Source organism: Balaenoptera ricei, chromosome 7, assembly GCF_028023285.1.
Source record: "Balaenoptera ricei isolate mBalRic1 chromosome 7, mBalRic1.hap2, whole genome shotgun sequence".
Taxonomy (NCBI): Eukaryota; Metazoa; Chordata; class Mammalia; order Artiodactyla; family Balaenopteridae; genus Balaenoptera; species Balaenoptera ricei.
The window spans coordinates 4,299,376-4,318,863 of record NC_082645.1 but is presented as its reverse complement, the minus strand read 5'-3'; the positions used below and the strand labels follow the sequence as shown (position 1 = coordinate 4,318,863).

The window sequence follows — 19,488 nt, the reverse complement described above, 5'->3', positions numbered from 1 at the left end:
TGTAGATGTTAAGAAAAGACTGTGGTCAGGAAGAACAAGTTCAGATCCTAGCCCCATGACCTATGATTTGGTGATCTTAAGCAACTCAGTTATTTGCATTTTATAAATGAGTAAACTGAAGTCCTCAAAGGATAATATAATCTACAGCATAGATCTTGAGGTTTAAATGAGAATTATAAATGAACATTTTAAAAATCTTTATGTATCTCTAAGCAACATACATATATGCATTACTTAATCCTCAAAACAGTTTTATGACATAGGTCACTATTATTATCCCATTTTGGAAAAAAAAGGGGAAAGAATACGTAGCACTAAGAAAGAAAAATATGCCAACTAAATTATAAAAAGCCATCAAAATGTTGGACACATCCTAATTTCCGAGATATTAAAATATCCCCCAATGGCAATAAAATAAAATGTAGACTATCCATACAATGAAATATTATTTGGCAATAATAAGAAATGAAGTACTATACATGCTACAACATGGATAAATCTTGAAACAAGGGGCTATGTGAAAGAGGACAGTCACAAAAGAGTGACTCTAGGACTTCCCTCGTGGCGCAGTGGTTAGGAATCCACCTGCCAATGCAGGGGACACGGGTTTGAGCCCTGGTCTGGGAAGATCCCACATGCTGAGGAGCAACTAAGCCAGAGTGCCACAACTACTGAGTCTGCGCTCTAGAGCCCGTGAGCCACAACTACTGAAGCCCGCGCGCCTAGAGCCCGTGCTCTGCAACAAGAGAAGCCACGTCAATGGGAAGCCCACGCACCACAACTAGAGAAAGCCCGAGCACAGCAACGAGGACCCAACACAGACAAAAATAAAAACAAACAAACAAACAAAAACCTGGTGACAAATGTTTAAAAAAAAAGAAAAAAAGAGTGACTCTATTTATATGAAATATCCAGAACAGGCAAATCTACAGAGACAGAAAGTAGATTAGTGGTTGCCAGGGGCTAAAGTTATGGGGGGACAGTGAATGCTAAAAGATACAGGGTTTCTTTTTAGAGTGATAAAAATGTTTTAAAATTGACTCTGGTAATGGATGCACTTTATGAATATACAATAAAACACTGAATGGTACACTCTAAATGAGTGAAGTGTATGGTGTGTGAATTATATCACGAGGAAGTTTTAATTTTTTTAAAGAAGGGCAATTATTACTATTATGACATCAGAAGAATAAATTATGACATCTAATCCAAAAGTAGTCACTCGGAGGATGTAATCTTCAACAGAGGTTGCCTGATGCATTAAAAAGAGGAATAAGAATAATGAAAAAATAAAAGTTCTAAATAATTTCATTACTTACATGTTATTCAATATAACATAAAAATTACTTTAAAAGATAAACCTTTCTACATATACGCACCCAATAATAATTAGTATGAATTTAAGTAGTCATTTTGAATCTATTAGACACAATAAAAAATCTAATTTGTCATTAAAAATTGGAAGCAGAAAGGCTTTGGCAGAAAAATGCTATCTCTCACAAATACTCCAATCTGATGCATTTTTCTTAACATGCTTGATTAAATCCAAACCATAAAGCACAATCACAACTTGAGCCTTTTAATTCAAAAACGTAATTCCCCAAAAGTCATTAATGGTCATGCACTTTCGACTAACTCCTATTTAGTAGATAACGTATGACCAGTACGAAATCTGTTAATTAAGGATAAGAAAAACTATCAGCTGGCTAACACACAAACAGATGCATCCAAACTGGAAAACTGAGTTCCACGTTTAAGACAAGAAAGGCATATTTCCATTCCAGATACTCTAATTCATCATTTCTTAATTATGAATTAGAAACTATTTCTAATAATTTTCTAATTATTTTTAACTGTAGTAAAAACCTATAGCAAAAAAAAAAAATCTGGAATTTGTTTACAAAGTTCTAATAATAATTTGAGCAAAACACAGCTATAGCTGAACAATGGTCAAATTACAGTAAATTTTTAAGTGTAATATTTAAAGTTTTTAAAAGGTGGCATTAATTCATATAATTTAACTTTTCCAGGTGTTATCTGATATCTTGTTCAGTAATTTTAAAATATCCTTACCACAGGGATGACATGAGTGACACCATCTCCACTGTCTATTACCGTACCGGTCAATGTCCGTTCTCCTACTTGTCGGGAGGTCCACGATGCAGCTAAGGCAAGAACAGCCTTGAACAAAAAGAAATATGACAGGCAAAAAAATAAAAACAAAGAGTTATTAGAAAAAATTTTTTACTGGAGTACTTTATGCAATTTTAAATGTAGTATCTTTGGAAAGAGAACACACAAAATTAATTTATATTATACAATAAAATTGTTCACAGCCTACATATTATTAAGACAACTTACAGGCTTACTTACATTAGTCTTTAGGGGCATGTTTATAAATTTTCGATATTTTAGTGAGGACCGTTTTCCTCCTATACCCCCCAAAAATGTGGAAGACTAACATGAGATAGTACGGTACTAACATATGGAAGACTAACATGAGATAATACAGTACAGGACTTAAAAGTATGTTTATATGGCCTAGCCTGGAACATACCACAAAGTAAGGTAGAGAGAAGCACACAACCACCAATCATCAGAGTTATTCAGTACATAGATGGCTATACTAAGTATCACTCATAAGATTAGCTCCAAATTTTCTAAGTGCAACATGCATTTAGGAATATGTAACAAGCTATTTAACCAGAAAAGGCCACTGCACACTTCCAAATACTATGATCTAATGAGGAAAGCAAAGTTGATGAAATAATGTACTTCTACAAAAAATCTTGGCATAGGCAATAAAGTATAATTTTTTCTATTAAAAGTTTGCAAATTAAGAAATTAATGAAGCTAGTTCATTTAAAAAAAATTACCTAAATTTCATACAAATCCAAGCCTCGAACGAGATAAATAATTAATTAATTAAAAACAGAACTAAGCTGGCTTTATTTTACCTACTTGCAATATAATAGCTGAAAGGGACCTAGAAAGGTAACTAGGCCATCCTCCTATTTTAACACAGGATCACACCATAATAACCGTGGGCTAACAAAACTACACAGTAATTTATATACTTTTTAAGCATTTGTGATATGCCAGGTATCACATTTGCTACAGCGTTAAAAAACAAGTAAGAAGTAAGCTCTGATCCTGAGGGATGGGAGAGAAGCTGTTCCATACAGATACATACACAAATTAAATGCAATAAAATATTATGGGGATTTGTGATATACGGGATACAGAGGGGCACAAAGGAGGCAGTGGTCAAATATATGTAGTGGTAAGTCATTCAAAACAGACTACAAAAAAAGGACACAGTGAATGTTACAAGGGTAAATGAATGGGTACAGAAAATTCTTGACGTAGAGTAAATTCTCAATAACTATCAGTTCCCTTATTTCTGTTCTATAAAAGGTCTTGATTTATCCAAAAAACATTAACTTACTTCCTTTAACATTTCTCTTTTACTGACTAAATAGCTCCATTCCTCTAATACAATTTCTAAATTATCAGTTCAGTAGAACTATGATATGCTTTGAGGTTAAGAAAAATATACATATATTTTAAGAGTGAATTAAACCAGATTAAAATTTAAGAGTCAAGCTTATTTTGACTTATAAACTTGCCTACCTGTACAGCAATGTACAAGCCTGGAACATTGAAGGACTCAAACATTATTTCAGCAGTATATTCCCTGTTTTCTGGAGTATTCAGTGGAGGTTCAGTCTATTAAATTGAATAAGATTTTAAGTACGCAATATCAAATTATTTTGATAAATTTATAGATAACTTTTACGTGAGAAATAATGTATTTCAAACACTGTATTTAAAAGTCATTAAACTCAGAGGTACAAAAATAAAGACACACAGACCAAAAAAAAAAAACAGTAGAGAACTCAAACAGATCTGTATGTTTATATAACTGCTAGAGTATAAAACGGAGATGTTTACACAGTTTAAGATGTTTCTTCAGTTTAAGTTATGTGACTGCATACATCACATCACTTAGAAACCTGCGGGTTAAGTCTGGGCCACAACACATCCCAGTGAGGGAAGAAAGGACCTAAGGAACAGCCCTCAAAATCCTGGACTTAATGTTTCACTTATGCCTCAGGAATACCTAAATCATTTCATATTACCAAAGCTTGAAACTACATAAGACATCATTCTTATGAATCTGATTTGACTATCCAATCCTTTTTGTTATCTCAAATATTTAAACTTGAAAGGCAAAAGTTTAAACTTAAGAAATACAGAAGAATTATGTTTTTGACCTTGAGGTAAGGAATGATTGCTTAAATTTAATGAACATAAACTGCAAAAGGAAAGACAGATAAAACTTAAATTCATTACAAATAAAATCATTTTTTTTAATTTTAAAAGACACTATAAAATTTTTTTTAGAAAATTAACGAGGATTAGACTTTTTCCATATGTAAAACCTTTAACTTCTAAACTACTTGATGTGTTTAAACTTAAGAGGGTTTTGGACTATGTTCAAGAGTTTGAAGATAATTCAGTAAGAGTTACATATAAAATTAAGAAAACTAAAAAACCAAGGCAGTTAAATTATAAACTCCAAGAAAAGCAGAAATTCTATACAAGATAAAATATAATCAGAAGACCTCACAAGGAAAATATTCAAATAGCTAATAAGCACATGAAAAAGTACTCAACATCATCAGTCATCAGAAAAATGCAAATTAAAACCAAAATGAGAAAGTTTACCCACCCAACCAGAATGGCTAAAATTAAAAAGACTGACACATCAAATGCTGGATCTGGATACATAGGGTAACCAGATCACTAACACATAGTTGGTGGGTGTGCAGAAAGGTACAATCCCTTGGAAAAAGTTCTGAAAGTTTCCTATAAAATTAATCATGCATCTATCCTGTGAAACAGCAATTCCATATCTAGGTATTTACAAAAGAAAAATAAAAACATGCCCACAAAAAGACTTGTTTAAGAATGTTCACGATACACAAAAAATATTCACAGTAGTCAAAAACTGGGAACAGCCCAGGTGATTATCAACAGGAAAATGGACAGGGAGGCATACAATGGAGTACGACCCAGCAACAAAAAGCAACAAATTACGTGTATATGCAACAACATGGATAAATCTTAAGATTATGATGAGTGAAGTCTTACCAAAGAGCACATCTTGTACAATTCCATTTACATGAAACTCAAATATAAGCAAAACATGTATGTACTGGAAAAAATCTGAACAAGGGTTGCCTCCAGGGCATGGGGGCAGGGATTAACTAGAAAAGGGCATGAGATAACTTTCCAGGTTAACAGTAATGCTCTGTTATCTTGATAAGGGTTTAGGTTACACAGATGTATGCATCTGTCAAACCCAGGGGATGGGCAAACTACATCATGCATCCTGCAGGCCAAATCTAGTCCACCACTTCTTTCTGTAAATAGAATTTTATTGGAACACAGCCACAGCCACTCATTTAAGTATTGCCTATGGCTGCTTCCCACAACAACAGCAGAGCTAATTAAGCAGCTGCGAAAGAGACCACATGGTCCACAAAGCCAAAAATATTTGCTAACTAGCTTTAGAGAAAGTCTGCCAATGCCCAGTCAAACCCATAAAATGGTAGGGTTAAGATGTGTGATTTTACAGAATGTAAGTTTTATATAAAAGAAAAAATGTAAACAATAACAAACTCTAGTTGATGATAATGTATGCTAAAGTATTTAGGGGTGAAATGACTCCATCTGCAACTCATTTTGAAGTGATTAAAAAAATAAGATGGAGTGATAGAAGGATAACCCAATAGATAGATGTCCTAAAACAATTACAGTAAAATTAATTGCTGAGTCTAGGTTGTGGGTATATTGGGCATTCACTGCAAGGTTCTTTTCAACTTTATGTTTATGGTCCAACCATAAACAATATTCACAATCACAATAAAATATAAAATATTAAAAATATTAAAATATTAATTTAACCCAAAATTAATGTCACAGAAAGAGGGAGAAGGTAAGGATTTTGGGTAAAGGAGGGGATAAAAGGAAAAGAACGAAATACTCATCTTACCTAGCAGGAAGTTAATAGACTGTCTAATATTTAAAAAAACCAAAAATACGGGCTTCCCTGGTGGCACAGTGGTTAAGAATCCACCTGACAATGCAGGGGACACGGGTTCGAGCCCTGGTCCGGGAAGATCCCACATGCCGCGGAGCAACTGAGCCCGTGCACCACAACTACTGAGCCTGCGCTCTAGAGACCACAAGCCACAACTACTGAGCCCATGTGCCACGACTACTGAAGCCCACGCACCTAGAGCCCGTGCTCCGCAACAAGAGACGCCACGACAATGAGAAGCCCGCACACCGCAACAAAGACCCAACGCAGCAAAAAAAACTAAAATAAATAAATAAACAAACAAAAATACAAGAAATACATGATATAACTATCAAGAAAAACTCTTTAAAAGTTTAAAGTGTCTGCCCAGGGGGAATCAAGGGTTCAAGGGTAGGGGGAGGTGAGGAAGGAAAATTTTAATTTAAATCTGATATTATAGCACTTGATTTTTTAACATTATGAACATGCATTGCTTTGGTAAAAAAAGAAAGAAAAAAGTTTAAAAATTAAATTATATTGTAGTTTGTTACCAAGAATTACAAATGAAATAATAATCAGACCAGTCATTTTTTTAAAAATAAAGTGCCATGTTTCCAACTTTTTCCCCTGAAACTTACTGTTGAAGATACTAAAGATGATACAGCTTTATAACAAAGTCTTTAGATACATGACAATTTAATAAACAAGAACGTATGTCCTATGAGTACAGATGTGATGAAAACATTCTCATTAAATTTCTTCAAAAATTTCCTCACAGAAATTAAAATTTGTACTTACCAAAAGAAAATAATGGTCTTCAGGTTCCGCCCTTAAATATTTAAAGATCACTTGCTCCATAAACCTTTCCATCAAGTCCCAATCTTCAACTATACCATGGCGGATTGGCCACTATTAAAACAAAAAATAAAACAGGAATTAAATCTTTACTAATATCAGAAAAAAATCAAATATAAAACAGATCACTAGTGAGTATTAGATGAGGATAGCATTTCTTAGGTGTGCTAATGACACAGAGATCATTAGAAGATGCATACTTAACTATTTAGAGATAAAAGAAATTATTTCTACAACATATTTTCAGATGTTTCAATTAAAAAACACAATGCAAATATGTCAAAATGTTAAAAACTGTACAATCTAGATGGCAGGTCATTGCACCGGTCTTTACAGATTGCTGAAAATTTTGTAATAATGGAAACGTAACCTATTAAAATTTAGTCTGTGAAAATTACAGGTTATGACAATTTGCTTAATCTTTATTAGCTCTTTCACAAGTATTTGTTGTGTGCCTAATATATAAAACACAGTTGGTAAGTATAGAGCAAGAATAACCATAAATCAAGCAAGCAAAATTTTATAAGACAAGTCATATGTATTTGTTATAGAACCATGGTTCCAAAACTGAGCCCCAGGGTACTACAGCAAATTCTCAAAGACACCGCAAATATTTTACATTTTCCAGGGAAACTTGGTGATACTCAGAATCAGTTTGGCACTGCATACCTACTACTTTAAAGTAGTTCAGTTTCAACATCAGATCATACTAGATTCCCTTCAAGTAATAGCACTTCTTAGAAAAGCTGGGTTGCCAGCAGTTGCTATGATGAAAACTAAATACCTCCCCCAAAAAACCCATGTACAATAAGAAATGAGGATGGTGATGTGCAATCTGATTCCAGGTGTAAGAAACTGTGAAGTGCCCGACAGGCACATGCATCCTACTAGTAACTGTGATTATTTAACAATAAAAATATTTTCCTTTCAAATATGTGTCTTATTTTTTTCAAGTGGCTACTAAGTTGCTACTTAACAAACAACTGTTAGGAATTTCTTTCTAAGTGACACTGTAAAAAATTTTACTGAGACACTAAGGCCACTGAGAAAGTTTGTGAATCTCTGCAATAAAATAGTTTCACAACACATGTAACTAAAGATTAGTATTCTGAATATATGAAGACTTCCTTAAGCAAAGTAAAAACGTAGGCATAAAACTTCAAAAAATATACAAAAGAAAAATAAACAAAAAATATAGTTCCATGCACATAGTACAAATACACACCCAGTACTTAAGGCTGAATGCATTAGTGAAATAAATATCCTACAGTCATCTACTCAATCATTAAACCTCTTATCTATTAATTCCTAATATCCACATTTCACCATAGCCTTCTAGATACTTTCTAAGTCATTATACTTAAAAAATAACTTTTACTCCCCACTTTGCTTTAGGGAAGTAAAAAATGTACTACATCATTCACTTTATAACATTACTGGAACTGACATATTTTAATGTTCTAAGTGTTATTTATTCATTTATTCCTCATTTATTATTGTGCACCTACTATAACCATTGGCACAAATGCTAAGGACATGAACATCCTGCCATAAGAAGCTGTCCAGTGAAAGAAATAGATACAAACATAACATTGTAAGTTTTTAAGGAAATAAAGTACCTAGGACAAGATGATCAACTTGGCTTCAGAGGGAAAATGGGAAGGCTCCTATTCCTCTATGACTGAGGAGGTCGTATCTAAGCTGGGTCTTAAAGGAGCAACCTTGTTAATTTTGTTTTCAGGGGGTGGGGTAAATAGAGAATAGAAAAAAATATATACAAACACCGCAATAATATACAAACACAACAGTGATCAATGAAAAACACGTGTGCCTTTAGGGAAAGGGGTGTAGACAGATAGATCAGTTCTACACGAAGGGGACCAGGTTCTCAAAAACGATTACTTGCCTTGTATTTGGGTTTTATTCTATAAGAAACAGAATATCAGTAGAAATTTTCAAGCAGGGTATGAACAAGAATAGCTTCAATTTTTAATAAGATTATTATAGCAGCATTGGGAAAGCTGAAATGAATCTTAAAAGAACCAAGCAAGAAAGACTAAGAGCCCCAGTTTTGGTGTAAATAACGCTAGGCCAGATTCAAGATTTCTGTCACTACGAGGAAAAACTCAAAGATATCATCACTAGGTTTCTAGCTCTGAAGTCAGGATGGAAAGGATCTATTAATCAAGACACGAAAGTTGTGTTTTGTCTTATCTTGGAATAAGCAAGGGTAGAGTATATGTAATAAATTTTGTTTTGAGTATATTAACCTCAAGAGCCAGGTAGTAGGTAGGTGACAGTAGGTACTTGGAAATGGGGTCAAGGAATTGGAAGTAGAGATGTAGGCTGTGGTTGTTGACGAAGGTGTGGATGAGATCACCTAGAGAAAGTCTCTAATAAAGAAATAAAAGAGAATCAAGGACAGTACCTAGGAAATACTGACCTTTGAGTAGTAGGCAAAGGAGAAAGAAGCAGTGACAGTAGGGGAAAAAAATAAACAAGTAACAAATAAAAAGAATAGTCCACGTTAGGAAGAGAACCAGCAGAGTAGTCTTGTGAAAGAAAGACAAATCAAGAAGGATGAAAATTGTTACATATAATTGGATTTAACAAAGAGCTTACCAAATAATGAGACTAAATAAGAAGTTCGGTTTTAAAAGAGGAAAATAAAACAATAGCTAAAATGCTAAGGAAAGAAGGTAGGATTGAAAGAATTTTTGTCATTTGAGTGTGTTTGTTGCATTTGGAAGACATGAAAATGTGTTTAAAAGAACAGAATCAATGCAGAGGAACTCTGGCCTCTCAGCTCACTGACTTCATGACATTCAAAGGTGTCTTTTCCATTTTGGCCACAGTTTAGATCATCACTATCATCTCTAAGTCCCTGAAATGCAAGTACACCCCTCTCTGATCACAACTTCTTATCCTTCTAGCATACTCCAGCACCTCACTGTATCTCTCTGGATCACAATTAGACTTGCAGTCCACTGGCTGTTGTAATTCTTCCCTCGCCAAAAATCATCCCCCTCACAACACACACAAACACACACACAGTTTAGATTTTAGGCCCCATCACTTTGACTATTCATACTTCCTTTTGTCATTCCATCTACCAAAACCCAACTCAGCACAGTCCTACCCTAAACTTGCCTATACCCAGAATGCTGATCACACAAATCACACAGAGCTGGTTGATAAAACTAAGAATTCATAATTGCTATTGCCAAATGGACCTAAATTTACCTGGCAAGGCTTTGTTTCCCTACTCTGTTATCCACAGTGATGATTTTAAACATTCTCCCTATCACTCAGATTTCACTTTCTCCCCCCTATTTCCTGGGCAGCAGAGATAACATCACCATGTATTTCACAAGGAAAGCAGAAGCCAACAGTCAGGAATCCAACTTTTCTTCCCCATATCTATAAAACCGATTCCATACTTACCTCTTTTTTCTTTTTCATTTTTTATAATGTAAGAGATCCTCCATATATCAAGTAGATCATCTGGATTCCATCCCTTTAGCTTTGTCAAGAGCCCTGTATTATACTCCATCTTTCCTGTTACTTTAATCTCTTTTTCTAATGACTCTTTCACAGTAGCATTTAAGCATCTCTTCCATTTTAAGCCCACAACTTGTCTCTTCATCTCTCCTTCCCAAAGCTAAACCTCACTGAATATTACTGTCATTTTTTCCTTGTCATTCATAATCCAATCTACTTTAATCCAGCCTCATTGCTCTTCTAAAACTATTCTTATTAAGGTTATAAATGACATCCTTGTAGCTAAAGACAGCAAATAACCTATAGGCTCTAGCTTAACTTGATTGCAGCATTCCACACTCTTTATCGCTCCTTCCTGTTTACCCAGTCTCTCTAACTATGCCTTCTCAGTCTCCTTTGTAGGCTTTCCTCCTCCATCCAAACCTAAATGATGCATTGATCAGGCTCTGTCCTAGGCCTACCCCTGGGAATCTTATCCCTTCCAAAGGTAACTAATACCTTCTAAATATTTATCTCCAGTTCTGTTTTGTTTCTAAGCTCCAAGAGCCAAATATCTATATAACTACAAGCCACTTATAATTATTTCTTCAATGGCTTCCTTTCCACCAATTATAATAGACTTGAAGTCAGGAAAGCCATTTTTCTTATTTAATCTCAGCACTTAGTAAAGTTGTTTATACATGGTAGTTGTTTGTTAATGAATAAATTACTAAAACGGAAGAAAAGAGGGACCAAGGAAGAAATGTGCAAACTAGGTAAAGTCAATTTGAATAGTGTTTCCCTTTTGGTGCAGGTGGGGTAGTGACTGTGGGAGCAGACACAAGGAAAGCATCTGGGTTACTAGACTTGTTCTATGTCCTGAACTTTTAGGATTACAGTCACAAAAATTTTTAAACTGTGTAACTAAGCCTTACCTATTTTACTGTATATAAATTATACCTCAATAATAAGGGAGAAGGAGGAAGAATGGTAGGGAACAAATAAGAAAGGGAAAAAGATAAAAAGGAGAAAAGAGAGTGGCACTTCCAGATGACATAGGCTTCAAAAGGGCAGAAAGTGTGGGTCTGAATAAAGACGGGAGGGAAATATCTCTAGGTGTGGCGATGTGGAGGCAAGAGAAAGCCAATCACATTGATGATTCTGAGGTGGAAACAGTAAATACTGCTCACCTGAAGGGGCTAAAATCTTCCTCTTGGGGAAAAAAACCAGTACAGTCAAAGCAAGGCTGGGAGGAGCCACAGAGAAGAAGGAATTTCTATTGTGAAGAGGTTGAGGGTATTAGGCTTGTAATTGACTGAAATTCCAAGCGGCACAATTATAGAACAAACTAATTTTTTGAAAGAAAATGTTATTTGTATTTATACAAATCATAAAAATATACCTTTGTTGCATATGTAGGTTTTTCTATTGCTTCATCACCAATGAAGAAGTCTAGGTCATCAACACCTTTCATCACCCTCCTTTGAGCTTGATCACCCACTTTTGCTGACTCCTTAATAGCAATACCTTTAAAATAGAAGTTATTTATACATGTCAAAAATTGTATTTTTTTCAAGTGAGACGAATTTTTCACTTGTATTTCTTCCGTAATAAAGTGTTACTAAATAGAACATGATCTAGTATATTTAAAGTGTCAAATTAAAGCAAAAAGGTCATTTAAAAAAAAAAAAAGACAAAATTCATTTAACACAATGAAATCTCAACTTCCACCCAGAGACAAGGCCTCAAGTGTAAAAAGCCCAAAAAAAACCAAAGTACTGCTGTGGGAATGTTTCAGTTATGTTTTTAAAAACTATGTGAGATCTATTTTGATCTGAGTAAAATTATAATTTCACCAAGTCAACCTATGCTTGATGGACAACCAGAAAGAAAAAACTGAAAAACAGTTATAAAAGTAGGAAAATTGCATGGGGAAATTTTTTTTAAAGTTTTCTTCATATTTCTATCCTATTTGCATTATTATGAACTAGTAATTTAGGTATAACACTGGCATAAAGACCTATTAAACTTAAATCACATATACAAAAAGGAAATTGCAAATCATTTAGGTAAAACCCACAACAATCTCCTTATATAATTTCAGAAATCCAGCATACAGTTCTAGACCTAAAAATTGTATATTTCTTAATTAAGTTATAAATTTCTGAATCCTTCAAGTTAAACAGTTCTTCATTCAAAATATCTGCCTGGGGACTTCACTGGCGGTCCATTGGTTAAGAGTCTATGCTTCCACTGAAGGGGGTCTGGGTTCCATCCCTGATCAGGGAACTAAGATCCTGCATGATGCACGGCACGGCCAAAAATTAAAAAAAAAAAAAAAAATCTGCATGCACTTAAGCTGATATGGCACCCAACTGTTACACTTTCATTTAATAACAATTTATATCCTTAATAAGGTGGGTAGAAAATACTGAAGGAAATTCTAAATCCAATCTACTTCTAAATGTTAGAAAGCTTCTCTAGCAATTTATTTACAATGTACACAGACATCAGATGGCTCACTATAAACTTCCTAAAAAACAAAGATTATGAAAATAACTTTGAACCATATCCACAGGTTTTCCAGATAAAATATCCGTGCTTATCAGTGGCAGTGATTATATCTGCTCATTATAAAACTACAACTGCAGCATTAAAACTGGCTGGGTGAAAAAAAACCCCCCAAAATCAAAAACCTTCTTTCATACGCAAATGGATTTTTAACATGCCACAGCTTCTCATAAGACAATGAAAACTAAAACTGCAAATTTTGGCAGAAAGGTGAAATAGAGAAAGGATACAATGGTGATGAGAATCCAAGGTTCAAAAGTTCAAAATTGGCTTCCCTGGTGGCGCAGTGGTTGGGAATCTGCCTGCCAGTGCGGGGGACACGGGTTCGAGCCCTGGTCTGGGAGGATCCCCCATGCCGCGGAGCAACTGGGCCCGTGAGCCACAACTACTGAGCCTGCGCTCCACAACAAGAGAGGCCGCGACAGTGAGAGGCCCTCGCACTGCGATGAGGAGTGGCCCCCGCTTGCCGCAACTGGAGAAAGCCCTCGCACAGAGACGAAGACCCAACACAGCCAAAGATAAATAAATAAAATAAAAGAAAAGAAAAAGAAAAAGATGTCAGAAAACAGCTGAAGTCCGCATCTCTAAAGATGAGATGCCATCCTTATTTTGAAACATGAGCTCTCGTCAGGGATGTCAACAAGCACGAGCCCTGCAAACAATCACATGCACAAACCAAAGGATAGCCTTTGTAGGCGTGTGATGGGGAATGCATTACTTAATAGTAACACACACACATTATTAACAGCAATACCCTCAAAGCAGAAAACTGTTTAATTATCAGCTCATTCATTTTTGTCTTTAAAAAGATACTTGGCAGATCTGGTCAGTGAAGAGCTAAACAGAGATCTGAAATGAATGGTCAGAGGTACAGAAATGAGGCCATGCTTAGAACTTGGCAAACCATGTTTTTAAAGGACTAAATCTTACAGAGTGTCAAAAATGATTATTTATTTTACTTTATTAAGAAAAGATATTAAATCAGCTTATTTGTGACTTAAAAGAAATACTTACAGGAAGGGATGATAAACTGTGGTTCTGTATTTCCAGCATATCCTAGTTTTGTATACCTGAAAAACAAAAAGAATTTCATAAGGATTTCACAAATATCTCAGCAATTATGAATTTAATTCTTGATTTCCATTTGTTATAAAGTAAGATTCCACTCTGGGTAAATAGTATACAAAATTCCATCGTTTCAGTTCATTTAAACATCTCTGCTTTCAAAATTATATCAAAATTATAAATACCCATAGCTTTTAACCAGGAACTGCACTTCTAGAAATTGATCCTACAGGGATATTCATACATGTACAAAATAACATATAACAGGGCCTTTTGCGACAATCTTGCTTATAATAGTAAAAGACCGGAAATAAATAGCCATCAAACTAGTTAAATATGCTTCATTTATACTATAGAATATTATGCAGTTATTAAAAAATAGATTGAAGAACCTCCTTATGTACAGATATGGAACAATCTCCAAAACGTATTGTTAACTGAACAAAAGCAAGGTACAGAACAATGGTCAACTATGTGATATCTGTATAAAAGTAAAGGGTAGGGGTAAACCATGTAAAACACAAGCTGCTCATCTCCTTGCACGGCCCTGCAATAAACCTTTCTCTGCTCCAAACTCCGATGTTTCAGTTTTTTTGGCCTCATTGTTCAGTAGCACCTTCAGAAAAACTCTTCCTTCAGACAGCTAGTAGACACTTTGATAACTTTTCCTCTCCTTAAGCTTTAAACATGGGATTAAACAGCTTGGATTTTTCTTAAATCTGCCATTTGGATAACTGGATTATTTAGTATAGGAGTCAGACATGGGACAAACGTTCACATTTGGAAGTTACTTACTCAGATTGATCTACAGATCCATGCAATTGCTATCAAAATCCCAACAATGTTTTTTGGGAGAAAGAGAAAATCTATCCTAAAATTCATATGGAATCTCAAGGGACTATGAATAGCCAAAACAATCTTGGAAAAGAACAAAGTTGGAGGTCTCACACTTCCTGATTTCAAAACTTAGTACAAAGTTACAGTAATGAAAGCTGTGTGGCACTGACATAGAAACACACAGACTAATGGAACAGAACAGAGCCCAGAAATAAATCCTCCCATATACAGTCAAATAATTTTTGACAAGGGTGCCATAACCATTCAAACAGGGAAAGGATAGTCTTTTTGAGAAAGGGTGCTGGAAAAACTGGATATCCGTTAATTAATGAACATGGACTTTTATCTTATACCACGTACAAAATTTAACTCAAAATGGATCAAAGACCTACATATAAGATCTAAAACTATAAAACTCTTTGAGGAAAATATAGGGGACAAAGCTTTATGATATTAAATTTGGCAAAGATTTCTTGGACATGACACGACAAGGAGGCAACAACACCATAAAAAATAAGTTGAACATCATCAAAATTAATAACTTTTGTGTACCAAAGGACACTATCAATAGTGTGAAAGGCAACCCACAAAATGGAAGAAAACAGTTACAAATCATATATCTGATAAGGAGTTAATATCCAGAATATATAAAGAACTCCTACAACTCAACAAAATAAACAACCCAGTTTTTAAAACAGGCAAAGGACTTGAATAGACATTTCTCCAAAGGAGATATACAAAAGGTCAACAAGCACATGAAAAGATGCTCAATATTATTAATAATTAAGAAAATTCAAATCAAAACCAAAATGAGATACCACTTCACATCCATTAGGATGGCTATTACCAAAACATCAAAAACAAAAACAAACAAACAAAAATATCAGTGAGGATATGGAGAAACCAGAACCCTTGTACACTGCTGATAGGAATGTAAAATGGTGCAGCTGCTACAAAAAACAATATGGCAATTCCTCAAAAAATTAATCACAGAATTACCACACAAGCCAGCAAAGCCGTTTCTGGGTATATACCCAAAAAAAAAAAAAAAAAAAAAAAAAAAAATGAAAGCAGGGGCTTCAACAGATTTTTGTACACCAATGTTCACAGCAACATTATGCATAATAGACAAAAGGTGGAAGCAATGCAAGGGTCCACTGACAGATGAATGGATAAACAAATGTGGTATATACATACAATGGAATATTAGTTAGCCTTCAAAAGGAAGGAAATTCTGACACATGCTACATACAACATGAATGAACCTTGAGGACATCATCCTAAGTGAAATAAGCCAATCACAAAAGGTCAAATACTATATGATTCCACTTACATGAGGTACCTGAAATAGTCAAATTCACAGAGACAGAAGCAGGATGGTAGCTGCCAGGGATGGAGGTGGGGTATGGTTGTTACTGTTTTATGGGTACAGAGTTTCAGTTTGGGAAGATGAAAAAGTTCTGAAGGTGATAGTTGTGAATGTACTTAATGCCACTAAACTGTACACTTAAAAATGGTTAAAACTGTCAGTTTTATGTTGTGTATATTTTACAACAATTTTCTTAAAAAGCTACGCAAACTTGACAGCTACTGGGGAAAATAATTAAATTCTGTACATATCGTACATGTTAAAACAAAATATATCTAAATGGATGAAATATTAAAACAGGGTAGGGAAATAAATCATTAACTTTAAAAGGTAATGCAGGATAACTTCTTTATAACCCTGTAATAGGGGAGTCTTAGTAACTATAATTCAAAATCCAGACATTAAGAAAAGACTGATACTCAAATTATGTGAAAATTTAAAACTTCTTCACAAAAACATACTAAAAGTAGCCAAAAGAAAAATGACCAAAAGAGAATAATTATCTGCACTCAGAGACAAAGAGTTAATCACCTTAATATATAAAGGATATCTAGAAGGTGATGTCAACAAAGGAGGGAAATAAGGAGGGAAGAAAGGAAGAGTGAAAGGTAAAAGACAATAACCATTCAAAGAAAGAGAAATATAAATGGCTATAAATGAAAAGATGCTCACCTCTGTGGGATAAAAAAAGAAAAAAAAGGGCAAATTAAAAGTACACTGAGGGGGCTTCCCTGGTGGCGCAGTGGTTGAGAATCTGCCTGCTAATGCAGGGGACATGGGTTCGAGCCCTGGTCTGGGAAGATCCCACATGCCGCGGAGCAACTGGTCCCGTGAGCCACAACTACTGAGCCTGCGCGTCTGGAGCCTGTGCTCCACAACAAGAGAAGCCATGATAGGGGCTGGCGCACCGCGATGAAGAGTGGCCCCCGCTTGCTGCAACTAGAGGAAACCCTCGCACAGAAACGAAGACCCAACACAGCCAAAATAAATAAATAATAATTAAAGGTGCTAATAATTAAAAAAAAAAAAGTACACTGAGGTAAATTTCATACATTCCTAGTTGGAATGATAGAAAAAAATCAAAATCATTTGTAAATAAAACAGCCACTTTGGAAAACACTTAAACATTCACTTACCATATGACCCAGCAACTCTACTTCTAGGTATATACCGAAGAAAATATGTCCCCACAAAGAAGAGTAAACATTTGTTCACAAAAGCATTATTCATAATGGCCCAAAACTGGAAGCACAGCGTATATTCATCAAGAAAACAGATATGCAAGGCTTGATATATTCATACAAACCAAAATTATTCCATCTATGAAGAATCAGGAAAATGTAACCCATTCTCTAAGGCAAAGACACTCAACAGAAGACGAAATGACACAATGTTGGAATTATCAGATAAAGACTTGAAAGCAGCTGTGACTATCACAATGAAATAGTAATGACTAATAGTAAATATCACAGAAACTCTAAAACTATCAAAAAGAACAAATGGAAATTACAGAACTGAAAAATGCAATGTCAGGTATAAAAAATTCCCTGGATGAGCTAAACAGCAGAACAGAGGAAATAATCAGTGAACTTGAAGGCAGATCAGTAATAATCATTCAGTCTGACAAGAGAGGGGAAAAATATTAAAAAGAGAGACACAAAGTGAAAAGAATAGATCCTCAGAGACTTGGGGAACAATATCTGAAAGGTGACATAGGTTCCAGAAGGAGGGGAGAGAGAGAGAGAGATGCAGAATAAATCCAAAGAAAACCATACCTAGGCACATCATAATCAAACTACTGAAAATCAAAGATAAAGAAAAATCTTGAAAGCAGCCGGAGAAAAATGGCTCATTAACAGGAAACAAAAATTCAAATTACTAGCACCTTCTTATGAGAAACTATGGAGGCCAAAAGACAGTGGAATAACATTTTTTAAGTCTGAAGGTGGTGCAAATATAGTCAGCCCAGAAATCTTTGAAGAGCAAAAATATGCTTCAAAAATGAAAGTGCAATAAAGACATTTTTCAAATAAAAGAAAACTCATTCTCCAGGATAGATCACATCTTGGGTCACAAATCAAGCCTCGGAAAATTTAAGAAAACTGAAATCCTATCAAGTATTTTTTCTGGCCACAATGCTATGAGACTGGAAATCAATTACAGGAAAAAAACGGTAAAAAACACAAATACATGGAGGCTAAACGGTGCACTACTAAACAACCAAGAGAGCACTGAAAAAATCAAAGAAGAAATAAAAAACTACATAAAAACAAATAACAATGAAAACACGATGACCCAAAACCTATGGGACGCAGCAAAAACAGTTCTAAGAGGGAAGTTTATGGCAATTCAATCTCACCTCAAGAAACAAGAAAAATCTCAAATAAACAATCTAACCATACACTTAAAACAACTAGAGAAAGAAGAACAAAGAAAACCCAAAGTCAGTAGAAGGAAAGAAATCATAAAGATCAGAGCAGAAATAAATGAAATAGAAACGAAGAAAGCAAAGATCAATAAAACTAAAAGCTGGTTCTTTGAGAATATAAACAAAATTGATAAACCCTCAACCAGACTCATCAAGAAAAAAAGGGAGAGGACGCAAATCAATAAAATTAGAAATGAAAAAGGAGAAATCACAACTGACACTGCAGAAATACAAAGTATTATATACATGGAATCTAAAAATAAATAAATAAATAAATGCTACTGATGAACCTAGTTGCAGAGCAGGAATAAAGAGGCAGACATAGAGAATGGACTCGATGACATGGGGTGGGAGGGCGAAGTGAGAGTAGCATCGACATATATACACTACCAAATGTAAAACAGTTGGCTGGTGGGAAGCAGCAGTACAGCACAGCCGAGAGATAAGCTTGGTGCTTTGCGATGACCTAGAGGGGTGAGATAGGAAGGATGGGAGGGAGACATAAGAGGGAGGAGATACGGAGACATGTGTATGCATATGGCTGATTCGCTTTGTTGTGCAACAGAAACTAACACGGTATTGTGAAACAATTATACTCCAATAAAGATCTATTTAAAAAAAGGAAAAAAGAAAAGAAAACTCACTGCCATCAAACCTGAGCTAAATAAAGTTCTTCAGGCTGAGGGGAAACGATACCAGAGGGAAACTGGTATTAATGAAGAACATCAGAAATATTCAGCTAGGTAAATGAGACTTTTTTCTGCTTAATTTTTTAACATACTTTTGACTATTTAA

General features: G+C 34.9%; 1 protein-coding gene across 2 annotated transcripts in view; it reads right to left on the bottom strand.

The window, feature by feature from the left end:
- ACTR3 (actin related protein 3) overlaps positions 1–19,488 on the bottom strand; it is a 55,455-nt gene that overhangs the window by 19,813 nt on the left and 16,154 nt on the right. For both annotated transcript variants that reach the window (XM_059927631.1, XM_059927632.1), the window contains exons 2-6: positions 14,009–14,064; positions 11,826–11,950; positions 6,887–6,997; positions 3,634–3,729; positions 2,074–2,181 (exon numbers count right to left, since the gene is read on the bottom strand). In XM_059927631.1, coding sequence (XP_059783614.1) covers positions 2,074–2,181; positions 3,634–3,729; positions 6,887–6,997; positions 11,826–11,950; positions 14,009–14,064 — 496 coding nt within the window. The remainder of the gene's footprint in view (positions 1–2,073; positions 2,182–3,633; positions 3,730–6,886; positions 6,998–11,825; positions 11,951–14,008; positions 14,065–19,488) is intronic.